The sequence below is a fragment of the Chrysoperla carnea genome, chromosome 2 (assembly GCF_905475395.1).
Source record: "Chrysoperla carnea chromosome 2, inChrCarn1.1, whole genome shotgun sequence".
In the NCBI taxonomy this organism is placed as follows: domain Eukaryota; kingdom Metazoa; phylum Arthropoda; class Insecta; order Neuroptera; family Chrysopidae; genus Chrysoperla; species Chrysoperla carnea.
The window spans coordinates 812,292-835,028 of record NC_058338.1 but is presented as its reverse complement, the minus strand read 5'-3'; the positions used below and the strand labels follow the sequence as shown (position 1 = coordinate 835,028).

At 28.9% G+C, this 22,737-nt stretch overlaps 2 protein-coding genes across 14 annotated transcripts in view; one reads left to right on the top strand and one right to left on the bottom strand.

Annotated features, from left to right (window-relative positions):
* The window catches only part of LOC123291560 (coiled-coil domain-containing protein AGAP005037), a 137,552-nt gene that overhangs the window by 50,754 nt on the left and 64,061 nt on the right, over positions 1-22,737 (bottom strand). For 12 of the 13 annotated variants that reach the window (XM_044871881.1, XM_044871887.1, XM_044871893.1 and 9 more), the window contains 3 exons: positions 17,277-17,445; positions 16,647-16,845; positions 16,060-16,258 (listed from right to left, as the gene is read on the bottom strand). In XM_044871881.1, coding sequence (XP_044727816.1) covers positions 16,060-16,258; positions 16,647-16,845; positions 17,277-17,445 — 567 coding nt within the window. The remainder of the gene's footprint in view (positions 1-16,059; positions 16,259-16,646; positions 16,846-17,276; positions 17,446-22,737) is intronic. The other variant, XM_044871882.1, reaches the window with a different exon arrangement.
* On the top strand, positions 662-14,722 carry LOC123291563. The gene is made up of 5 exons (XM_044871896.1): positions 662-712; positions 6,712-7,190; positions 11,711-11,925; positions 13,640-13,739; positions 13,816-14,722. The coding sequence occupies exons 2-5, from the start codon at positions 6,731-6,733 to the stop codon at positions 14,625-14,627; spliced, it is 1,587 nt and encodes a 528-aa protein (XP_044727831.1). The 5' UTR covers positions 662-712; positions 6,712-6,730; the 3' UTR covers positions 14,628-14,722.

Genomic DNA, 22,737 nt, shown 5'->3' with positions numbered 1-22,737 from the left:
TTTATTAAGCTCTTTATTCAAAGGTCAATCAGATACAGAAAAATTTTTCAACCAAAAATTGTTCGAATCAAAGTTGTTCCTTTTATAACAAGTCGAGTACAAGTCACACTAAATAGTTTAAAAAATATGGACAGAAGAAAAAAGCACAAAATGATTGAACTTGTGCATAATGAATCGTTCAAAGATACGTTAGGAGCATAGTTCCTACCGGGTATTCCATGTATTTACAATTGAAGCTACCGAGCGAAGCAGGTGAGTAACTGCCAGTAATAATTAATAAAAATACTTGTACCATGAAATATTGAGCGATAGTATTTCACACACAAAGGTCTACTATAGCAGACCTTTTACATTGAATTGACTCCCATCATTATATTTACTTACTTACTTCCAGTCTACAATCTACAACTTAGTTAAGTTTTAAGAAACAACTTAAAAAGTAAGTAAAGAGAAATTATTTATTTATTTTATATTTTATTTAAACTTAAAAACAACATCACTAAGTCAGTTGTGTTTGTGACGTGTGGTTGAAGACCAGCCAGCTTTAGTGTTCAAAAAAATAATATTTATTATAAAAAAATAATTTTTTTATTATTAATAAAAAATCAGTTGTTAATAATTAAATAAAATTGTAATAATTTTTTTTTTTTAAATCAAATGTAAATAATAAATTAAATAGTTAAAACAAAACATTTTTTTTAACAATAAACAGGTGAATAAATTATATTTATTATTTATTTATTTATTTTAATTTTATGTTAAGTTATTTATTAATTTTATTATATTTTAAATGTTTTCTAACATTTTGTAATTGGGTGTTATTCACGGATCAAATCTTATAGATTTGATTTTTATTCCATTTTAAAGATATTCGAATTCAAAAAATAACAAAAGTTGTAATGTTTCATGGTTCTAGAATTATCTAAAATAAACAAATAAATACGACCTCATCAAATATATACAAGGTGTTCTGTTATTAACTGCAGAAACCTAACTTCCCAAAATAAGCTCATCAAGAGCAACAAAAAATCTCTTTTCCAAATTTGCATCTGAGCCCTAATTTGGGAGCTACAGGTATGACAAAAATTGATAAATTTGATTTTTCACAGACTATCATTCGATAACCAGTAGCCAATGATAATCAGAAGATATTAGTAAATTTTTTTAAATAATATTCAACTGAGGTAGGGATTTTTAAAAATTATAACATGATTTAATTGGATTATATTATTTTGCAAAACATTAAATTATTGTATGTAAACAAACAAACTATGTGACAATGGGTGTGGTTTGTTTGCTTGGTCCAATGATAAATTGTTTACTTATAATTATTATTATTTCTTCTAGCTACCCCTTCTAGGGGTTGGAAAATTTTATGTTGAAAATGACAACGGGAATCGATATAGAATGCATTCTAAGCAAAAAAGTGTAATTGTAACATATTTCGAAAAATCAATACCTTCGATTTATTGGCGAGAGTATTTAGGGTCAAATAATAGAAAAATTTAACGTTTTTTGAAAAAAGTATATCGATATACACCACAGTTTTTGAAAAATTGATGCCTAAAGATTTAGAGAAAATCACTTAGAGAAGAAATAACACACAAATGCCATTCATTTCATCAATTTAAATCAAATTTGTGGAAAAACGAATTCCGCTCATTAGAATTTTTTTTATAGGAAAATATTTGTCATGCCGATAACTTATGAAATATTAGTTTTCCTACATAATCCTTAAAAAAGTTATCCTTGTGAAAATAAAACACATACCTTTAACAACACGTCAAATCTATAAATTTAGCATCGTAAGGAGTAATCAAAAATTTTTCTGCTTAAAAAAGGCATTAATGAGAATGGATATACACGATTAAAAGATGATGCTAAACAAACGTGTTTTTTTTGGAACTTCCTTAAAGGTGATATCTACCACAAATTTTCTCCAAAAAAATTGTTAAAATTATATAAAAAGCACCTAAAAATTTTGTTCAAATTAGAATCAGTGAACTATTAATAATTTATAATTTGTTAAAATAAATATTAAATGAAATCATATTTTTTAATAATTTTATTATTATTATAATTCCATTTATGATAATTTTAATTAATTAAAATAATTTTTGATTACTTTGTTAACATTCACAAATATTTTGGTTTTAAAACATTTCAAATATTATTTTTTATAAATTCTAAATTTAACGGTTTGGTGACTTTTTAATTAACATTATTAAATATTCTAATTTTTAATTAATAATAATTGTGAAAAATGAAATAATTTCATTTTATTTTCATATAAACAAAGATCAGAGATCCGTTCAAAATTAACGTTTTAAAATTTGTCATTTCAATTTTTTGATTCACTTTATTAAAGTGGTTCGGCTGTCACGTGACTAATCAACTAGGCAATTTGTATGCCGGAAATGTAAGAAAATGCTCTAAAAATAACGAATAAGCATCCATTGATCGACTTTGAACTATCATTTATCAGTTTATCACTCTATCATTAATCAGTTTATCAGTTTTAGTTTTTATGAAAAAACTTTTCTACGAAATTTATTGTTTAGTGTTTTTAGCCACGGGTACAGGGTGTTCATGAGTTACGGTAACCACAACAGTGGATTTCCATACGGGCCGAGCTAGTTAATTGTATATTTTGATGAGATGAAGATGAGATTTTTGTAAAGATTAAAAACTGTTATGCAAATTAAATTGTGGTAAATCTATAAAAATAAAAATAATAATAATAAAAATAAAAACAATATTGTTAGTTGTGTTTTTATGTTCATTGTTCTGTAACAATAGGAACAAGGAAGTATTGTTGTATATTCTTGTAAACATATATCAAAAACAAGATAATAATAAGTACAAGAAATTTCACATCAAAACTGAAATTTGAAGCGACATGACCGATAGACGGATGGACGGACGAACGGACGATAATAAAAAAAAATTATAAACAAATATAGGAAATGAAAAAAAAATCAGTTTTATTACGTTTTGTAGACGAGTAAGAAAAACAGGAGCGGATCAGATGACACGAAAAGTTTTTGTTCCAAAAAAATATTGAATTTAGATTAAATAGTTGAAGAAAAGGACTTTTTTTTGAAAAGGGACATAAATTTTATGGGTTCTTTAAGTTTTTACTCTACGAAAACTTTTACGATTATTCTGAGAAAATAATAATAATTATAAGTAAACAACTTATCATTGGACCTAAGCAAACAAACCACACCTATTGTCACATAGTTTGTTTGTTTACGTACAATAATTTAATGTTTTTGCAAAATAATATAATCCAATTGAATCATGTTATAATTTTTAAAAATCCCTACCTCAGTTGAATATTATTAAAAAAAATTTACAAATATCTTCTGATTATCATTGGCTACTGGTTATCGAATGATAGTCAGTGAATCATAAAATTTATCAACTTTTGTCATACCTGTAGCTCCCAAATTAAGGCTCAGATCCAAATTTGGAAAAGAGTTTTTTTGTTGCTCTTGATGAGCTTATTTTGGGAAGTTAGGTTTCTGCAGTTAATAACAGAACACGTTGTTTTTTCATCAAGCCTAAAAATTTTTCGTTAAACTATTTAAATTGACTAATCTCCCCCTGTTCGCCATCCAGATTAATTCCTTTATAGATCCACGCCTGATAAAGGAAGAATTTTTTCTTTTTTAAACATTATAAATAATATATTTATAAAAGTATGTACATAATTAATAAACGATGCATGTCATTTGACATATATTTATTTATTTATTTTATTTATTTATAAAAAATATTGTTATGCGTGAAACATCTTGAAAAAAAAAACACAAGTGAAAATATCAACTAATTGTGTTAATTGTTTAAATATACGTATGTATATACTGAATTGTGGTTAAATGTTTAAAAATGGTGTACGATTTAGCTTAAGGATATACGGGCGCCAGAGCAATGTTGGGTAAAAGGCTAGATTTTTTTAATAGGAAGTTGAACTAAGCCTAAATCTATCCTGAATATTTTAGAGGGAATTGTCTAATTATTTAAATAAATAAATGACTTGACAAAATGAGGATACAAATTTAAAAATATATATAACTTGAAGATATAAGACGAAAAGTAAGAATAAAACATTTCGATATCTGAAGTAATTTTCAAAATATCGAAAATTGAAAATTTTATTTGAATATATAGCTTTCGATATTTCGAAAACTAAGGAAGATATCGAAAAATGAAGTTAAAACAAAATTCACCATCAAAGTTGAAAATAAGTTACATATAATTTAAAGTCCGAACTTTCCCTGACGCTTATACTACCTTAAGAGATAAATGATTTAGTTAAATACTTCAATTATTTATGTTAACTCATAACAATATAAATTTTCTATTTTTGTATATCTCTAATTTTAAAGAATTATTTCACATAATATTTATTTCATTTCATAACAATTTGATAATTATTTAATAATTATAATTATTTATTGAAAGCTATAAAATACCAAAAAAAAAACAACTTCTTAGACAAACTATTTGCCAGACAACAAACAAGAAATAACAGATTTGGCATACTTATTAAATATTTTATAACAAATAATAATAATAGAGGTATAGGTTAATCAACTGCAAAAATTTAACAACAACAAAAAAAAACATGTGTTTGACTTTTAAGAAATTTTAATCGTGAACCATGCGATTAATTTTATTTATTGAATTTAATTTAGATTTGGTCACACTAAATTATTGAATTTTTTTCACATATTAAATTTAGAGTCATTTTTATGAAGATGGAAGAAGGCCTTTTTTGGAATTTTCTCCAAGAAGTTCCATTAAAGTTTCTAGATCCAATGTAGCACATTAATCAGACATGGGTGATTTCATTCTAACTGTGATTTTTTATGTCTAGTATTATTGGTTCTCATTAATTAACAATTTATTAATGACATTCTCGTGTTAATTAGTTGTACCTGGTTGACCGGACTTTTTACCGACAAATTTTACCACTTTGAATGTCTCGGTAATGTATTTTTAGTTTGTTAAATACGATATACGTAAATAACACCAGCTATCTAACAATCAAAACTGACATAGCCAAACGGCCCGCACACTATATACAATGCAAACGAAATGATCCACGTACAATGTATATACTCGCCAATAGAAGTCATATTTTGAAGTTTATGTTTCAGTTTTTCCTGAAAACATGGATAAAACCGACGTTTTCTCAAAATAAAACAGCATAAAAATAAAAATCGTTGGGTGCCGTTTTCGAGATTCCAAATATATATATTGTTATAGCTAACTAGTTGTTTCATTAATCTCGAGGTAGATGGCCCACGAATTATAAAAATTCAAATTTAATTTCAAACTTTGATGTTACCAAAATTCCCAGCACATACGCTTTAATTCGACCGTGGCATCAAAATTTCTTAAATTAATTACTTCAATGATTGAATATTTTGATATACATTTTGTCTTAATTTAAAGGTAATTATCTTTATTTTTTATTATTTATTGAAATAAAAAAGATTAATTTAATTGTGTAGCCTTCAATTAAGTTTTTTTTTAATAAAATTGATTTTTATTGAATTTAAAAGATTTAAACAAAAAAAAAAAAAAACAAAAAATTATGAAATAAAAAAAATTTGAGCAATTTTAAAAAATATATTATTTTTCAATTAAATTACGAAATACAAAATTAATAATGGAGCAAATTATTTATAAATAAAAGTGAAATTTTTATATTGAGCAAGAAACAATATTAAAACAATTCAAATATTAAAAAAAAATCAATTGACCGTGGTAAGGTTCGAACTGAGTACCATTGAATTACAAGTTAGATATGAAAACAAATCACTTATCACATCGTTAATTTTAATAGCATTGATTCATATGCGAAATTTCGAAATCCGTGCTATAATAATGCAGCTTCATAAAAAATAAATCACAGACAGCACTCCTATCTTTTCTGATGATACCTTTTCAATTAAAGAAAGTTATAAATATGATCGATCCACTCCTCTGAATTTTTAATATTACTTATGAATAAAATTTAAATTGATTTCAAGGCTACATTTCACACCAAATTACTTAATATTCTAATCTGGTAATTATCTAATATTCATTTATTGAAAATGAATAATAAAAAAATAAAGAAATTATAAATAAAAAATAAAAAATAAAAATCAATAAAATGAATAATTTAAAAAAAATTATGTTAAAAATAAAAATTAATCGTTTTCTAATCAAACGAAAAAAAAGTTGTGAGAAAGTGTTGTTTATTTTTAAAAATTATTTAATAAAATTAATGTATTTGAAAGAGATTACTTTACTTTTACGTCGAGCAACCGCTTTTGTTAAAATCGAATAAGCTTGATGTTAAAAATATATAATTTTTTTAACAGTTCATATTTTTGTAAAATAAAGGATTTAATTGGATCTCTCTAAAACTTGGCAATTTTATCGTAAACCGTACAAAGAATCGGATTGAAGGTTATACAGAAGATGAATTAAATATTTATCGCTTTGAGAACGATTTAAACACAGTATTTCATAAACTGTTGCCCACTGCCAATTTAGTTCACTTATGCCATCTGTTGGTGCATAAGTGAACTAAATCGTTCATTATTAGATATACCCACTAACGCCATCTGTTAGGGATAGAAATATCCTCTTATGCATTATAACCAGGTATTTTTTCTAATTTCTTTTTATCTTTTCGTTTTGTTCCAGATAAAAGACTGAATAAATCATGAAACAACTCAACAAAACCCCAATCTTATTACTATGTATATTAATTGTATGTCCATCGATCAACTGTTGGAAACCAATTGTGGGCACAACGAATTTAGATAATCATTATCCAGCCTTAGAGACATCCATCTCATATCATGGTAAAATTAAAGCACCAACGTCCACACTGATCCATCACGGACCAGATAGTTCAAGTTTTCATCAACAACATGTGTTACATCATACACCAAATGTTGTAATACAAGCGACAGATCCACTATTGGCGTCACATCATCATTCTAGTGGTTTGACACCAGCGGCAGATCCATGTGGCAATTATAAAGTGGGCTTTATACAAGATTTATATTTTCAATATATTCAATACAAACATGAGATTCCGGAGATGAAAGAGTTCACGTTATGTATGTGGACCAAGTTTACGAACCACAGTAACGATCATCCATTATTCTCATATGCAGGTTAGTTTACTTTTATTTACGAGGTTATGTACCCAGTGCCATTTTGAATCTGTATACTTATTTAAAATGGCGGAATGACAATAACTATTCCTTAACAATTACTGGATCGTTTTTGATGAAATTAAATTTGTTTAAACGCTAATGATTAAACTTGAAAATTGAGCTTTATTTTGATGGAAATCCGAGATATAACGATGCAACCACCTTTTCTCATAATTCATAAGAAATATTTGAAATACATTCGTTTAAAACTAACGTTGCCGATATAAAAAGTTTAATAATAGTAATTATTTTACATATTTACTTAAAATAAATTACTATTAACTGTAATTAGGGCGAAAGTATATCAGTATTTTTATCCGGAAGTATCTTTAAAAAAAAGTGTTTAAAAAGTAGCAAGCAACAGTTTTATAACACAAATACATCATTATATCATTTTGTGAACTTATATTATTTTTAAATATTGATTTATGAGAAAGTTATTTTAATTTTTTTTTTTATTAAAAATTAAATAATTAATTAACATAATAATAATTTAATAATTAATTAATTTACATACTTGTGATATAAATTTTTTTTTAATAACAATAATAATTATTTAATAATTTATCTTTAATCTATCAAAAATCAATAATTAGTCAATCAGTCAGAGTCGAGTGGTTTTAGTTTTTAGTTGCAATGCTTCTGATTGGCTGCTTAATTTAATTAGGTAATAGCTAATTATCCTTGCGTAGGATTCAAAATTGAAAAAAGGACTTTTCGTCTTAGAATTTTATTTTCTTTCTGATGCAATAAACGCGTGCGGTACTTATGAGACACTCTGTATAATCGTGTAATCATAAATATAATGAAAACAATTTAAAATGTTAATGACACTAACACCACTTTAAAACTGTTTTATGTAATGTCTGACATGACACCACAAAACATAATAAATACATAAATATTATGTTGTATTACATAACTTTACATTATATTTTACACGATTTTTGGTTTTGGTTTCTGACATTCAAATATCAACTTAAACTTTTTATTATAACAATTATTATTTATGTAATAATGAATAATTAAATATAATACAGGGTGTTTTAAAATGGCATGGCACTGGATCGACATGTGTATTCTTTAGCTTTAAATAAGCAAAAAAGTTTATATGAACATATGCCCGAAAATACTTTGTTAGTGAGATATTAGAGTAACAAGATATTTCTTTAACACGATTATATTCAAAGAAATTGTTTAAAGTAGCCGCCATTTTGTTAAATAAAGCATTCAGTTAAAGTCTTAGAAGGTCATTAAAGTCTTAGAAGGAGAAAAAATATAGTAAGAGTATAACTATTTCTAATCGTGTGGCGTTAGAAATACCTTTATACAGTCTCAAGACGTTTATTTATAGTTGTTGAGACATTCACATATTTACTAATACACCCTGTAAAAATACTATAAACTTTGATAGGAATGTCATTTTCATATAATAATCTTTTAATTACTTCAAACAGGAATATAAGGATCAAAACACTTAAGGCATACAATTTATATTTTAAATGGGTGGGAGTGAACTGGAATGGGCGTGAGCGTATAGTAAAATTATATTTTATGAATTCCATTGTTTTATGATCTTGAAAATTAAAACAAAATTTACTACTTTTTAACCAACTTCTTATTTACCTACCGGCTGCGCCAATTAATAATTTTCAAGTGAAAATTCTTTAATAATGAAACTGTGAAGTTAATTAATAGAGAAAAAAAATTGTCATGCAAGAGCTACGTAGGCTTAATAAATTTTTATAGTGAAATCGAAATAATTTGGCTATTCTGTTTGAATTTATTTAAAAAATGAAAAAGTTGAAAATTGCAGAAGTGAATCACGGGCTCCAGGACTATTTTTAAAGTTCATTTAACTTAAAATGAATGACTCTTTTAAAGTGAAATGACATTTGATTGATTATCAAACCCAAACAATATCATTTTATTTGTAGGTATGCCTACAAGGTTATAATTACCTACTTTACGCTTAGTTTGATTTGATAATGACTTTGTAAAAACATTGATTTGTTATTAGTAGATAAGTGATTGTATGTTTGACTGACTTATCTTAAGTTGACTTATCATGAACTGTAAGTGACTAAGCATTGTAAATAATTGAAAGGACACACTTCTGTCTGGTCTACTCTGTCTATCATTATTTATTTTTACTTTCACTTTAAATCAATTGTTATTAAATTATTTTATTTATTAAAAAAATTTAAGTTTTTTTTTATAAAAACAATCAATTTAAATCAAACTGTTCATGTGAATGTGACCTTTATGATGCACATCATTAACTTCCCACATAACAAATATTAATTATTGTAATAAAGGTGTGTAGCATAGAGGCTTTCACACACTGGTCATATTTCCAAAATTACTTATCCGATTGTTAAATGAACCTGATTTTTGGATTTCTTGGGTCATATTTACCTTATAAACCAAGTTTTATCCAATTCTGAGAGTACAACGTGAGAGTACAACAATGAGAGTACAACTGAGAGTGAACAATTTTTTCGGTTTTTTCGATTTTTTTGAAGGGGTACTTAAGAAAATTGCAAAAAAATGAGAAAAAAATATTATTTCCGATTTTGACAAAACTCAGTTTATAAGCTAATTTTGACCCAAAAAATTCAAAAATCACGTTAAATTCGCAATTGGGACGGTAGTTTTGGAGATATTGCAAATTCGCCCAATATTTCTGGCTATATTTCCAAAATTACTTATCCGATTGTTAAATGAACCCGATTTTTGGTTTTCTTGGGTCATATTTACTTTATAAACCAAGTTTTATCCAATTCTGAGAGTAAACAATTTTTTCGGTTTTTTCGATTTTTTTGAAGGGGTACCCCTTAAGAAAATTGCAAAAAAATGAGAAAAAATTATTATTTCCGATTTTGACAAAACTCAGTTTATAAGCTAATTTTGACCCAAAAAATTCAAAAATCACGTTAAATTCGCAATTGGGACGGTAGTTTTGGAGATATTGCAAATTCGCCCAATATTTCTGGCCATATTTCCATAATTACTTATCCGATTGTTAAATGAACCCGGTTTTTGGATTTTTTTGGATCAAAAATAATTTATAAACTAAATTTTTTCCACTCGGAGGGGAGAAAACGTATATTTATGGTTGAAGCTAGTGGTCTGACTTCTACAACCCACACCCAAGCACGTAAATTTGTTAAATCTTGTTGACCATGACAGAAAACAATGATATGTAATTTGGATTTGAAGTGAAATAAGTGTGTCTGATGTAATCTTTGATTTCGATAAGAATGAAACCTATAATTTTCAACGCTTTCAAAATTTTGGTATTCAACATACGTTTAGAATTGTCGTCATAACAACATATGATCTAGATTCAAATATTAAATTATATATATTTATGGATACAACTCTTTTAGCACATCATTAAAATAGACCTTCATTAGTCCTCTGGTGCATGAAAATAAAAAATTTATCAGCTACAGACTTTCATCGCTAACTAAAGTCATATTTTCCCACTCATTGAATACTTTTCATTGCTAGAGCGTTTTTTATTTTGGAAATAAAAAATTAGTACTTAAATTAAATTAATAATAAATGGTTACTTTGATGTCTAAATTGTGATTAATTACTTAACACTTATTTAAGTAAGTAAGTTATTAATGTTATGCTACTTAACTCTAGATCCAGATTAATGAATTAACATCCGTTCTGCTCATCTAAACATTTTTAATTTCGTCAAAATTAGTAAAAATATCTCAGAAAAGGATTTTAATCTGACAAATTATCATACTCCAATAAAATGAAGATTTAAACTACTATCAAAACGGAAGCATTTTTAAATTTAAGTTCGTTTTGACATAAATTTGAAAACGGACAATTGTCCGTCTTGCCAAAAATATGCCTACGTATGTGATATTCGCACGATTAGTTACGCGATTAGCTACCAAGAAACGTAGTGTAGGTTTTAATGGGTTAGTTTTTATAATAACAAAAGTAGCCAAATAGAGTTTTTTTGTAATAATTTTGCATTTAGAGACGCCTTCCACTTTGATCAAACACATCCTCTCTTTAAGTAGTGTTTTATTGGTTTCATTCAAAATGTTATTGAACTGTGATTCGCTAAAGATATATTAATTTATTTTGGTAATTATCTCGAAAAGTAGGCCTCAGATCCAAAAGTGGAAAATAACTTTTTCCTTCGTCTTTATGAGCTTATTCTGTAGGATAACGATCTGCAGTCAATAACAGAACGCCCTATATATAAAAACATTAAAAACTACCCTCAAAATCACTTTTTTAGAAATATCTCGAAAACATACGAAGATATAGAAAAAGTTATTAATAAAAAATGAAGATATCAAAATTTTCTATAAAATCATTTCTAATCACTTTTGACGTATTTGCAATAGAAACGGAGATATTTGCAATAAACAAATTGAATTTATCGCTCAGAATATTTATAAAATCTAGCATAAGAAGCATTGATTGTTTTGTGTTTACAGTTGATGGAACTCCACGTGCTATTTACGCATGGATAGCAAACACAAATCGTTCCAGTTATTACAGTTTATCCGTATCAGGTCATACATTCTTCCGTTTAAATTATCCAATACGATTGAATCGTTGGTATCATCAGTGCTACAGTTGGAATGGGAAAACTGGTGAATGGCAATTATGGGTTAATGCAGAGCGAGTTGGACGTGGTTTCCATAATCGAGTAAGTATTATCCCGATTCAAATCCTATAAACGAGATTTCATATTTACGACTGTAAACAGAGTCCAGGAAAATAACAGGACACCCGGTAGCAAATAAATTGTATCAATTTAATAACAAAATTAACCGGTTTTTTAAAGAAAGTGAAATTATTTAAATCAATCTTGATTTTTAGATTTAATGTATGTAATTATTTAGATTGACATTTGTACAAATCAAATCTCAATATGTTCAGATCAATATTCTCTGATACTCTTTCCATTCATGGCAATTAGCTGTGTTGAATATGACTTTTAGAAGCAAAATTCATAACTTACATTAAACAAGCTATTTTCGTTTCCGTTTCTCTTTTGGAAAGTTCTTTTAAAACTGCCTGTAACTTTAAAATTATCATGAAAATTACAAGTTATTTATGTTTTAAGCCGAACGTGAGAAAAATACTCATAACACGAGTACTGACGGGTTAGACATGATAAAAGCTTCTCAAATTTCGTCTTCTCTAAAATGATTCATGATATAAAGTTGTAGATTTCGTTTTTCGGTTCTTAAACAATAAACTTACTATTAGGAAGTAGACAGACATAAAAAAACACATTTTAAATAAAAACTTGTTTATAAATTAATTAAGAACGTGACAATATGGAAATTTGATCCCCAGAGATAAAATTTATTACATAATACCGATATCTATTAATTAATATGAATACCAACCATACTGTTGATCAATCGATACACGATACACGATACACGCACGATATTATGAAATATTTCATTTAATTTACTTTAAATCGTTTGGTTATGATTCATTCACACGATAATAAATATTATTTACACGTTAATTGTGTCTTTTTTCGATTGATTTTCTTTCTCGTGAAGATACCCCTGCGCTGAAGAAGTCTTTCAGAAATTTTAAGAATTTCTCTTATCACAAGAGTAAAGGTGTAAGCAAGAAAATATAAATTACGGAAATTTTTGGTAATGTTCGTACTGTACTTTCGCTGGTTAATATACTAATGTAAAAAAATTTCCAGCAATATCCTTTTACTGTGTAAATAGTTAAAGTGTAATTATTTTTCACGTTATCGTGTAAACAAACACATCGTATTTAGTTTTATTTTCATAAAATTTATTATTATTTTTTTTTTTTTGTAAATCGTCACACATGAAAAGAGAAAGTTCCACACGGGAAAGATTCGACATGGAAATTTTAAAAAATTCACACACAAAAAAACAAACTGGTCTGAAAATAAGACAGCCTCCATGTTTATGAATCAAGTGCCTATATATAGAGGTTATTACACCAAATTTAGGCCGGAAATACTATTTCTAAATCACTATCGTAATAATTCTGATTCTCCGATCTAGAAAAATTTGTAGAAGAGACAGAACTTGTTCCCTTTTCGCGTATTTTGAGTAGTGGTTAATAATTGAAAGGGGTTCGGCGGTCACGTGACTAGACAACTATCGAAAAAGCATCAATAACCGAAGTTTTTTCTTTGCCGAACCACTTAGCGGGTGCACGCACCAAATTTTTTTCCTCTGAATGCTCGCTTGGGTATGCATATGGAAGTCAAAATACAGTATGGTCTTGACTTTCACTGCGACAATTTTTTGTAATTTATTGGACGCCTAAATGATTTAATAGATCTGTTTTTTTACTACAAAACTAGATAACTTTGGATGCAAAGTTAATTACTTTTTTTTCTAAATTTTAAGCTTGTGGGACATGTGATTCCATCAGGAGGTATTGCAATTTCTGGCCAGGAACAAAGACAGCCAGGTGGTGGATTTTTAGAAGGTCATGAAGCTCCTAAAGGTATAATTTAATAAAAAAAAAAAACATTATACTCCTTTTTTGAAGGTCAAATAAAATTTTTTATTTTTTATTTTAGGCTCTGGTGGAATGTTAGGAGAACTAACAATGGTTCAATTATACAAAATCGCCTTAACTGCAGGCAAAGCACATCGAAATCATAAACACCACCATGCACATAAATTTTTACACGAAGGTGTCCCGACTACACCCGAAACACCCTCGTCAACAGCCGCTCCAGCCCCAACACCCCAACAGAATTTGTTCCTAACTGGAGGTCAATTAAATCCAATGTTACAACTTAATTATGCCGGGGGTCAACCTCAAGAAGATCAAGGTCAATTGTTAAATGGGCAATTATTTAATCAGCTATTAGCTTCGGCTACGAATAATGGAGATTCGAATCGTATCCAATTAGTTCATCCACAATTGGTTAACTCTGGCAATGTACAATTTATAAGCGATACGTCTGACAACGGTGGTCACATATTCAAACGTGACAACAGTCAAACGGAAGGAACTAAAGTGAAACGAGAAGTGACACCAGATAATAAACACACAAAGCGAGGATTGTTCTTGGTTGGCGATGCAATCTACGAAGATGGTGCAATGGATGGTTTGGCGGGACTAACACACGGTACAATGAATTTACCCGAAATTCTTTCGGGTTTAGCCACTTTCGATCACAATCAACCAATTATTGATGAACAACAAAAGAGTGAAGATCGTGAACCGGCCGAGGCTGAAGTGAAAGCAATTATGAATATGTGTACGGGATGTGATGAGGAACCATTTGAGAAAGCGTTAGTGTTCGGTTGGCGAACGGTTGCTAAGAAATTGTATTCAGGTGCATTTTATACGCCTGCGTCTCCCGAATGTAAAGCGTTTTAAGTACAAAGCACCCAAAAATTTTATTACAGCCCAAAAACACAGTTTGCAGGGTGTCTCGTTCTCTCAGTCTGTTCTTTGGCGTAAAATATTAAAACTTGCCCAAAAAGTAGTTTTCTGAATTCAATTTCTAATCATTTTTCTTATCCATAGAAAAAGAGAAATTTGTGATCTCAATTATGTGAAACCTTGTACCTTCGAAAATCATTAAAAAAAAAAAAGTTAAACGCTAAAAATTTATTTCAAAGGAAATATTAAACTCAAATTGTCAGAAAACTTTCGTTGAAAATTGAAAACTCACATCATAAAAACTCTCTCTTGATAAATAATTTATATATAAAAAAAAAAGTTTACCGTTTCACTATAAAATACAACTCATATCCTGTGAGTTGAGGGCGTTAGGTATTCGACATTCACTTACAGTATGTTACACACATATATAATAAGTACAGCATGTCCCAATCTATCGATAAAAGAGCTGGCTAATATACTGTATGTCTTAAAAGTACCAAAACTAACCGCATTATCGTTTTTTATGTAAACAATTTCTCGAAAAATATTAGGTAATGTAAAATATTTATAATTAACAAAGTTGTAGAAAATAAAGTTAACTATAATTTATCATCAGGTTCTTTTTCCGGCAAAGTGAGTATTCACAAAGAAATTTGAACTTAAACCTCTGCAATTTTGTATTTCAGAACTCAGTAATTATTAAACTTAGTAAAAATTTCTCGATAATGTTTCTCGAAGGATTCAAGGAAGAAATGTACAAGAAACTTTCTTGTTCAAATATTAATATGCGATAATTTTGAGACACCTTGTAAATACACAGATGTGTATCATACGGCCGAACATTCTTGGGCTGCACGTAACGGATATAAAAACATCAACATCACAAACTAACAAAGAATCTCATAAATAAAAAATCGTAAATTGAAAATGGTGATTTTAACGTCAGCGCGCGACCGAGGGATTCACAGCATGTGAACACATTATACTTTTTTCGAAAACTTTAATTAATTTAAGTCGCCCATAGACGTACAGTTTTTACTCTTAATCTTCCATTTATATTTTCACACTTTTATAGATGAGTTTTTTTAACTTTAACTTTAAATTAAGTTGGTGCTCCAGTAAAAAATGTACAAAAGAATTGAACGTCTATAGGATGCTTTAGATATGTTATTAATATTATTATTTTTGTAAATATTTATTTGTAATATAAGATTGTATTTTTTCTTATAATTTTTTTAAAAAATAAACAAAAAATTGGAAAAAAATTGGTGTCCCTGCTATTTTAGTTTTACAGCAGACAGTTTTCGGGTTTTTAGAAATGGGCGCGAGGATTGCAGGTTACAATTTTCATTAAATAATAAAATATATCTATGATATCAGAAAGACTCGGATTCTAGAACTTCTTTAGTTAAAACTCGCTTACCTTGCTTTTATGTATATGCTGATGTTGATATTCAGAATCGAATTCCGGTTCAGAGAAATAACTTTGATCTTCAAAATGTCCAACACCACCGGATATCCCTTGACCAGCAACGGGTAAACCACCAGAGATGTCCGTTGATTCAAACAAACGTAGCACTGATCGATCGCGGATATCACGTAAATGTGACCTAGAAGGATCACTTATGAATCAAAACATTACAAATTTTTGCCATCAATTTTTGGACTATACTACAAAATAATCTTTTTTTTTTCAAATTTTCTTTTGTAACCAGAAAAATGTGTTTGCGTCTTGCTTAAAAATAGTTCGAGATACCATCTAGAAATAAATATAGTCGATCTGAGAGACCGTTAATGTCTGAAATATATGCGGCAATGTTTTACATCGTGTGCCAGCAGTTTGTAGTTCTCCATTCACATCTCAAACTAGGCAAAAAATCATTTTGAAGAAAAATAACTTCTTTCTATCAATTTTTGTGTTGAAAGAGACGGTTTTCGAAAACTTTCGAATTCTATTCATTTTTCTGATTACAAAATACAAAATAATCATTGGAAATAATTATGTTTTACCTTAAATCCTCAAGTTCGTAGAACATATCCTTGGATGAATCATGAATATAAATTTTGACCAATGGTGAATCCAAATATTCCATCGTTAGCTGTTTTGGAAATGATCGTACAAATAATGCTTTTACGGTATCGATTGATGTGATTTCATTTGGTAACAATGCACGTTTTGTTTCGTTTCTATATTGTAGAAACACCAAACCTGAAATATCCAAAGATCCCAATCAATAATGTCCAGAAATAACAATTCCAAAAGTATTGCGATATTATCAAAAAGACGTCACAAGAATCAAAGAGTCGATTTTCGAAGACGAGAAGTAAAATAATCCTAGATTTGGCACAAAGGAATGCAAAACAGGATTTTTGATCCAGAAGGGAGACATTATTTTGGCAGAAACACATACATAACCAACTATATCTAAATTCAGGGAAGGGTCAGTTGCCCTAACTTAAGTCAATCAAATTCATGGCAGTAGATTAAGACTGGATAATCCACAGATTCGACTTGATTGTATGTACTTTAAGATTTCCTGCCCGCGTAAGATTTGACAATCCGTTTTACTAAAATTTCTCTTCCCAACTTGTATTTCTCTTCCCAATTTGAGTAAAAATGATTGAACAAATAAAACTTACCAAGTGGCCTTTCCAATGTTTTACTGGGTGTTCGTACAACTGGCAATGAACTTCGTTGTTTACCACCTCTTCGAAAACCTGTCGAACTTGTTTCGACTTCGGACATAATACCAGGATCATCATCGAATAACATTGCATTTGGCGGTGGATAGCCACGTGGCAATGAACTCTGAAACAATTCAAGAAAATCAAATTTTTAATATCAAAAGAATATATATCTAAAACGGAAGCGGAATTCTTCACGGGTCAAGCTAGTAGGTAATTATGTAGTTGTTATTTGTTATTTTTCATATGAATTACAAAACAAATAAATTTACGTTACAGGATATATTTAAAATATTAAATTCCAACAAAATAAAATTTGGCACAGTTTCCAAAAGTGTTTTGTGTTGGTAATGCAAGCAAATATTTATTTATAAAATTATGTGGATTAGGTTTGTGTTATTAATAGAACACTAAATATTAATAAAGTTGTTAATTAGGTCACCAACTAATTATTTATAGACCATCATTTATAGTTGTAGTAGGTCTGTTTTAACTTATACACAAGTACAAGTGGTTAAACTTTAAATAGATTGACTGTCAGATGGTTATGATCTCCTTTGTATGCTTCTCTCTTCGCGTCGAAGGGAATCAAAAAATGTATGAATAACATTTCAAAAAAAATTATTTCGTTTTTTCAAGCTTTGGCCATGTCTGTGCCAATATTTTTTTTTAGCCATCCAAGATACCGCAGGCTTGCAAAGATTTCTAAAATTTTTATCTCCCATGGCTAAGTTGTAGCTGTTTCCAAAAATGGAAACAATTCAAATTGGTTTATTTTTCGGCACTTTATTATTGGTTTATTTCGAACCGGAGGAGCGAATTAATTCCTAGTCTTAATACGTAGCAGATTAGCCATTTAGGAAAAGTAGCAAATTCTACAGGCTTCCACTTTTGAAAGCACCCACAAGGACCCTCGAAGACTAATAATATATGGAAAATTGGTAAAATAGAAGAAAAATGAAAGGAAGTAGATGAAGAAACAGAAGAAAAGTGGAAGGAAGTAGACAAATTTTTTGGACACCCTTCCATAGACCTAAAAAACTCCCGTTGATTGAATTTGCTACAGACCCCCAGCTGGCTTGATCCGGCACTGATTAAAAGATGGAGATACAGTTTAGTAGACTAGATAAATACATTGCGTGCATCACCCCGTATTTAAAGCTTGAACAGCTAAATGAATGACCATTCATGTTTATTTACGCTTATGCACGCTCATTTAATGCTTTTGTTCACAGCAGTAGGATAACAAATTTATAATATTATAAAATCGACTAATACGGAAAACTGTAGTACCTCGGATCAAATTTTACATTTTTTATGATTTTTTAAAACTATACGTTTATAGCAGCATTCTTATTCCTACAATCTGCGTATGGTCATGTTCCTTGAATCAAACAACGTTTTGTACCACTGATCGTTAATAAAAAGTAGAACGGTTATCATGCATAGGATAGCGTAGTAAAAAAGAAAAAACAGCAAGATTTCTACGCATTAGATACTATTTTAAAGGCTGGTGATCTCATTTATCCCCGAGCAAAGAGAATGCCTGATAGAGGAACTTAAGCATTTTAGTGTTTCAATTTCATACATTTTTTTAATGATTATTGTTGAAAGTAAGGCTGATTCAAGATACACCATTTTACCCAATAATATATTTTATAATCTAATAATATTATTTATTAAAAAAAAAAAAATATGGCTGAACAAATTTTAATTAAATTATTTTTAATTCACTAAACAGCAAACAAACCTTCTTCCATCTCATCATCTCATTATAAATAACTTCTCTGTCTTTGTCTCTCATAGTTTTATTAAAAAAAAAAAAAAAAAAAATCAACTTCATGGAGACGAAAATATCACATTTTTAATTATTGGAAAAATGTGTGTTTTGAGGTCACCGAATACAAAGTACATGCATTAATTTTATGCGTAAAAATGTTTTTTACTTTTTTTTTTCCTTTCCTGACGCTATAACTCCAGAACGCACGAACCAATTTCCACGATTTTGCATTCGTTGGAAAGGTCTCGGGCTCCGTGAGGCCATAGCAAAGAAAATTCAACAGAAAAGCGGGAATATCTTTTTTCACATACAGCGTCATATTACTGGTGGAAACGCATATAAATAATGCATTATATTAGATGTTACTATGTTATATGTATTTATTTGCGCTCCCACCATATTTATCTAGAATTATGAATAGGAAGGTATTTGAATAGGATTGAGGTATTATTTATAATTATTCAAGAGATAGTAGTAAAGTTTGAGTTTAGCGGGCGAGCTAAGCAGAAGACGGGCTTACGGGTTGCCTTAGCGGATGGACTGAGCTTAGTATAGCTATTAATGAATTGGATCTGCAGATTAGTTAAAATTAATAATCGTTTATCAATAGTTACAATTAAATGAATTGTAGGTGAAACGAGGCTTCACGAGTCATCTAGAGGTATCGATATCGAATTCAATATTCATAGTTAAGACAGAACAACGTCTGTCGAGTCAGCTAGTCAGTGATAAATAGATATATATATAACTCTTTTGTAAAAACTTCTGGACTGCAGGGGGTCTTAGACAGTTCTATAATTTGACAAATTCGATAGTCCGACATTGCCCTGCAGAACGTTTGTCGGATTACCGGTGGTCCATTGTAAATGCTATGGATTCAAAATATTATCCAGTCCAATTTAGAAATCTGAATTGTATTCGATGAATGTTTATTTAATTTTTAATGGTATCAAGTGGTCATAGTGTCCGAAAAATTCCTTGCTGCGTTTTTTTCAAATGGATAGCTTAAAAATGACGTCGAGAAAGGAGGTGTATACTGCCAAATAGCAGAGTACATCGACTGACCCCAGTTCTCCTATTTTTTCCTTTTCTTGTTTGCTCCATAAAGTAAAGCTTCTACTACTACAGCTATATGACGTCATAGTACTATCACAATCCATAATTCTCTTATGTACCATAATTTCTAAATTTACTGGCTGCAATGATGGTGATAATAGTAATGGATCTGGTAGCCTCTCGCCACTTTACAGACATCATGTTATATTTCATTGTTGGAACACTAACAATGTTGTTTTTATCATTTACTATTACTTTACTTGTTGTTTTATTATTATTCCCTCCATTATTACGTATAAACCCCAACCCCACCCCCACCACCATATCGTCGTCATCAGTATTAATGTTACACTTGGGAACTTTTTTTACAGAGAACAGCAGTCGTAGCACTTTTAATAGCATTTACATTACGTTTATTGTTACGTAACATATTTCAATGATTGTACACTTTGTATTTATATTTTATCTTTACAGGGTGATTCACGTTAATAACAGGGTGATTCACGTTAACAACATTTCATCAAATGATAGATAACGTTGAAATTATAACTAGAAATGCATTTTTTTTTTAAATGTAGGTGTTGAAATTTTGGAAGAAAAATTATATTTTTGTGAATATTGTCCAAATTGGAAATTTGGTAGATAATTCCCCCTAGCACGGCAGTATTGTTTAATGGTATTTGTAAGAAAGTTAGTGACGCTAGAACTTTCATTTTCGGTCAAAGGATCCCGCAGGGAAATTGCTTCCGGTGAAACGTTTTCAAACCGTTCTGATCAAAAGTTTTCACGGCCATAAATACTTGCAGAATACCTTCCCCGACTTATTCGTGGGCGCACCAGACCGGAAAAACAAAAAAATAAAATAAATTTTCTCAGTGAACGGTCTGGTATGAACACCCTGTCAATTCCAATTTGATAAATTCGTTAAAGTGCTGAACAATTTAAATTTAAATAAATGATGTCAAAAGAAAAACTGGTACCATATGATACAAAATAGTTAAAACCACCAAAAAGTTACTTTCAAAAGTGCGAACCATGTGTGGCTGCTTTTTAATAGGGGTTACAAATTGTGGCACATACATTAAATATCATAAACCACCAAAAAAACAAGAAGAGGGTTGTTCAACATTCATTATTTATCGTTTAAATAATTCAGGTGTGTGTCAGTGGAAAATAGAGAATAAGGTTTATGAAAAAAAAAAAACATGATAATTTTAAAGTTACAAACAGTTTTAAAATAACTTTTCAAAAAGAAAACGAAAACGCTCGACAAAAAAATGTTCGTAAAAGATCGTGTAACGTCATAATGTTAATTAATTATTGTATACAATGTATACTATTCAATTAACATTATTACGTCACAACGATGTTTTACGAAAAATTTCTATTGTCGAGCGTTTTCGTTTCTCTTTTGAAAAGTTCTTTTAAAATTGTGAATTCTTTTGAAATTGCAAGTGCTGACAGGTAAGTCATAATTGTAACAAATGAATGGAAATTTTTTGTTAGTGTAAAATATTTTACGCCTGAATTTGTTAATAAAATTTACGGACGATTTAAAATCTATTTACATTTTTTGTTTTTAAAATAATTTAAAAACAAATCAAATTAAATACTGAAATGTTTTTTTTTTTTATAAACTATGCACACAAATTATTTTTATACATTAAAACCTCCTCCCCCCCAGCCCCAAAAAAAAACCTCTGTATTTAATACAATCGTAAATTATTGAAGTGAAACAGTTTTTTTTGAAACGTTGGTTCGTTGCACTGCACTGTATTGTTTACAAAACGATATCAAAATATAAATTATTAAAGCGATAGTGATGAATTCAAATAATTGTAAAATTACTACATTTTTTATAAATTAAATAAATTAATTACTTCCTGAAAGGAAATTATTGTTTTATGTCTCGAAAAACGAAATCGAATGATTTGAGATATCTACAATGTTAGAATGTTCATACGATAACTTAATTACGAAAAACGCTAACAATCAAGGAAAGTGAGTTTGAGTTCGTACCTAAATGTGCAGCAGAGGCCAATCGGGTCTTGAGTCCCTAGTGCCTATTTTGTTAACCGTTAGAGATAGAACAAAAGTTTAAATATAAAAAATATTTTTTATAAAAAAATAAACAACTTTTGGTTGGAACATTTTTTCGTAAGCATCACTGTTTATCCGTGAGAGAGCAAATTAGAACAAAATTTTGGAGTCCATTTTCTCCACTGTCTATGATAATTACTCATAATAATGGATTCAATGCTCAATGTTACTCATATTTTTGCTATTTTTGAATGATATTAAAGATAAAATTAACTCTGGAATTAGTTTAGTTTAGTTAATAAAGCTAACATTATTATTACTTTAATGTATTAAAATCATGTCAATAAAGTTAGCAATATACTTCAATAAACGAGTATTAAACCTCTAAATCCTTCCTTTAGATCCAATTGACCTGATCATTTAACGGTAAGATAAGACTTAAAAGTTATATGATGCCAAGTGGTGTATTTGCCCAATTGGGCGAAAATTTATGTTGAAAATGATAACGGGAATCGATCGAATAATGCAAAAAGTGTCATT

What these genes read in the sequence shown, in the direction of transcription:
- LOC123291563 (XM_044871896.1), top strand. Translation starts at nt 6,731, where the DNA reads ATGAAACAACTCAACAAAACCCCAATCTTATTACTATGTATATTAATT. An exon ending in TCCATTATTCTCATATGCAG is followed by an intron (nt 7,191 to 11,710) that starts GTTAGTTTACTT and finishes TTGTGTTTACAG; the next exon opens with TTGATGGAACTCCACGTGCT. An exon ending in GACGTGGTTTCCATAATCGA is followed by an intron (nt 11,926 to 13,639) that starts GTAAGTATTATC and finishes CTAAATTTTAAG; the next exon opens with CTTGTGGGACATGTGATTCC.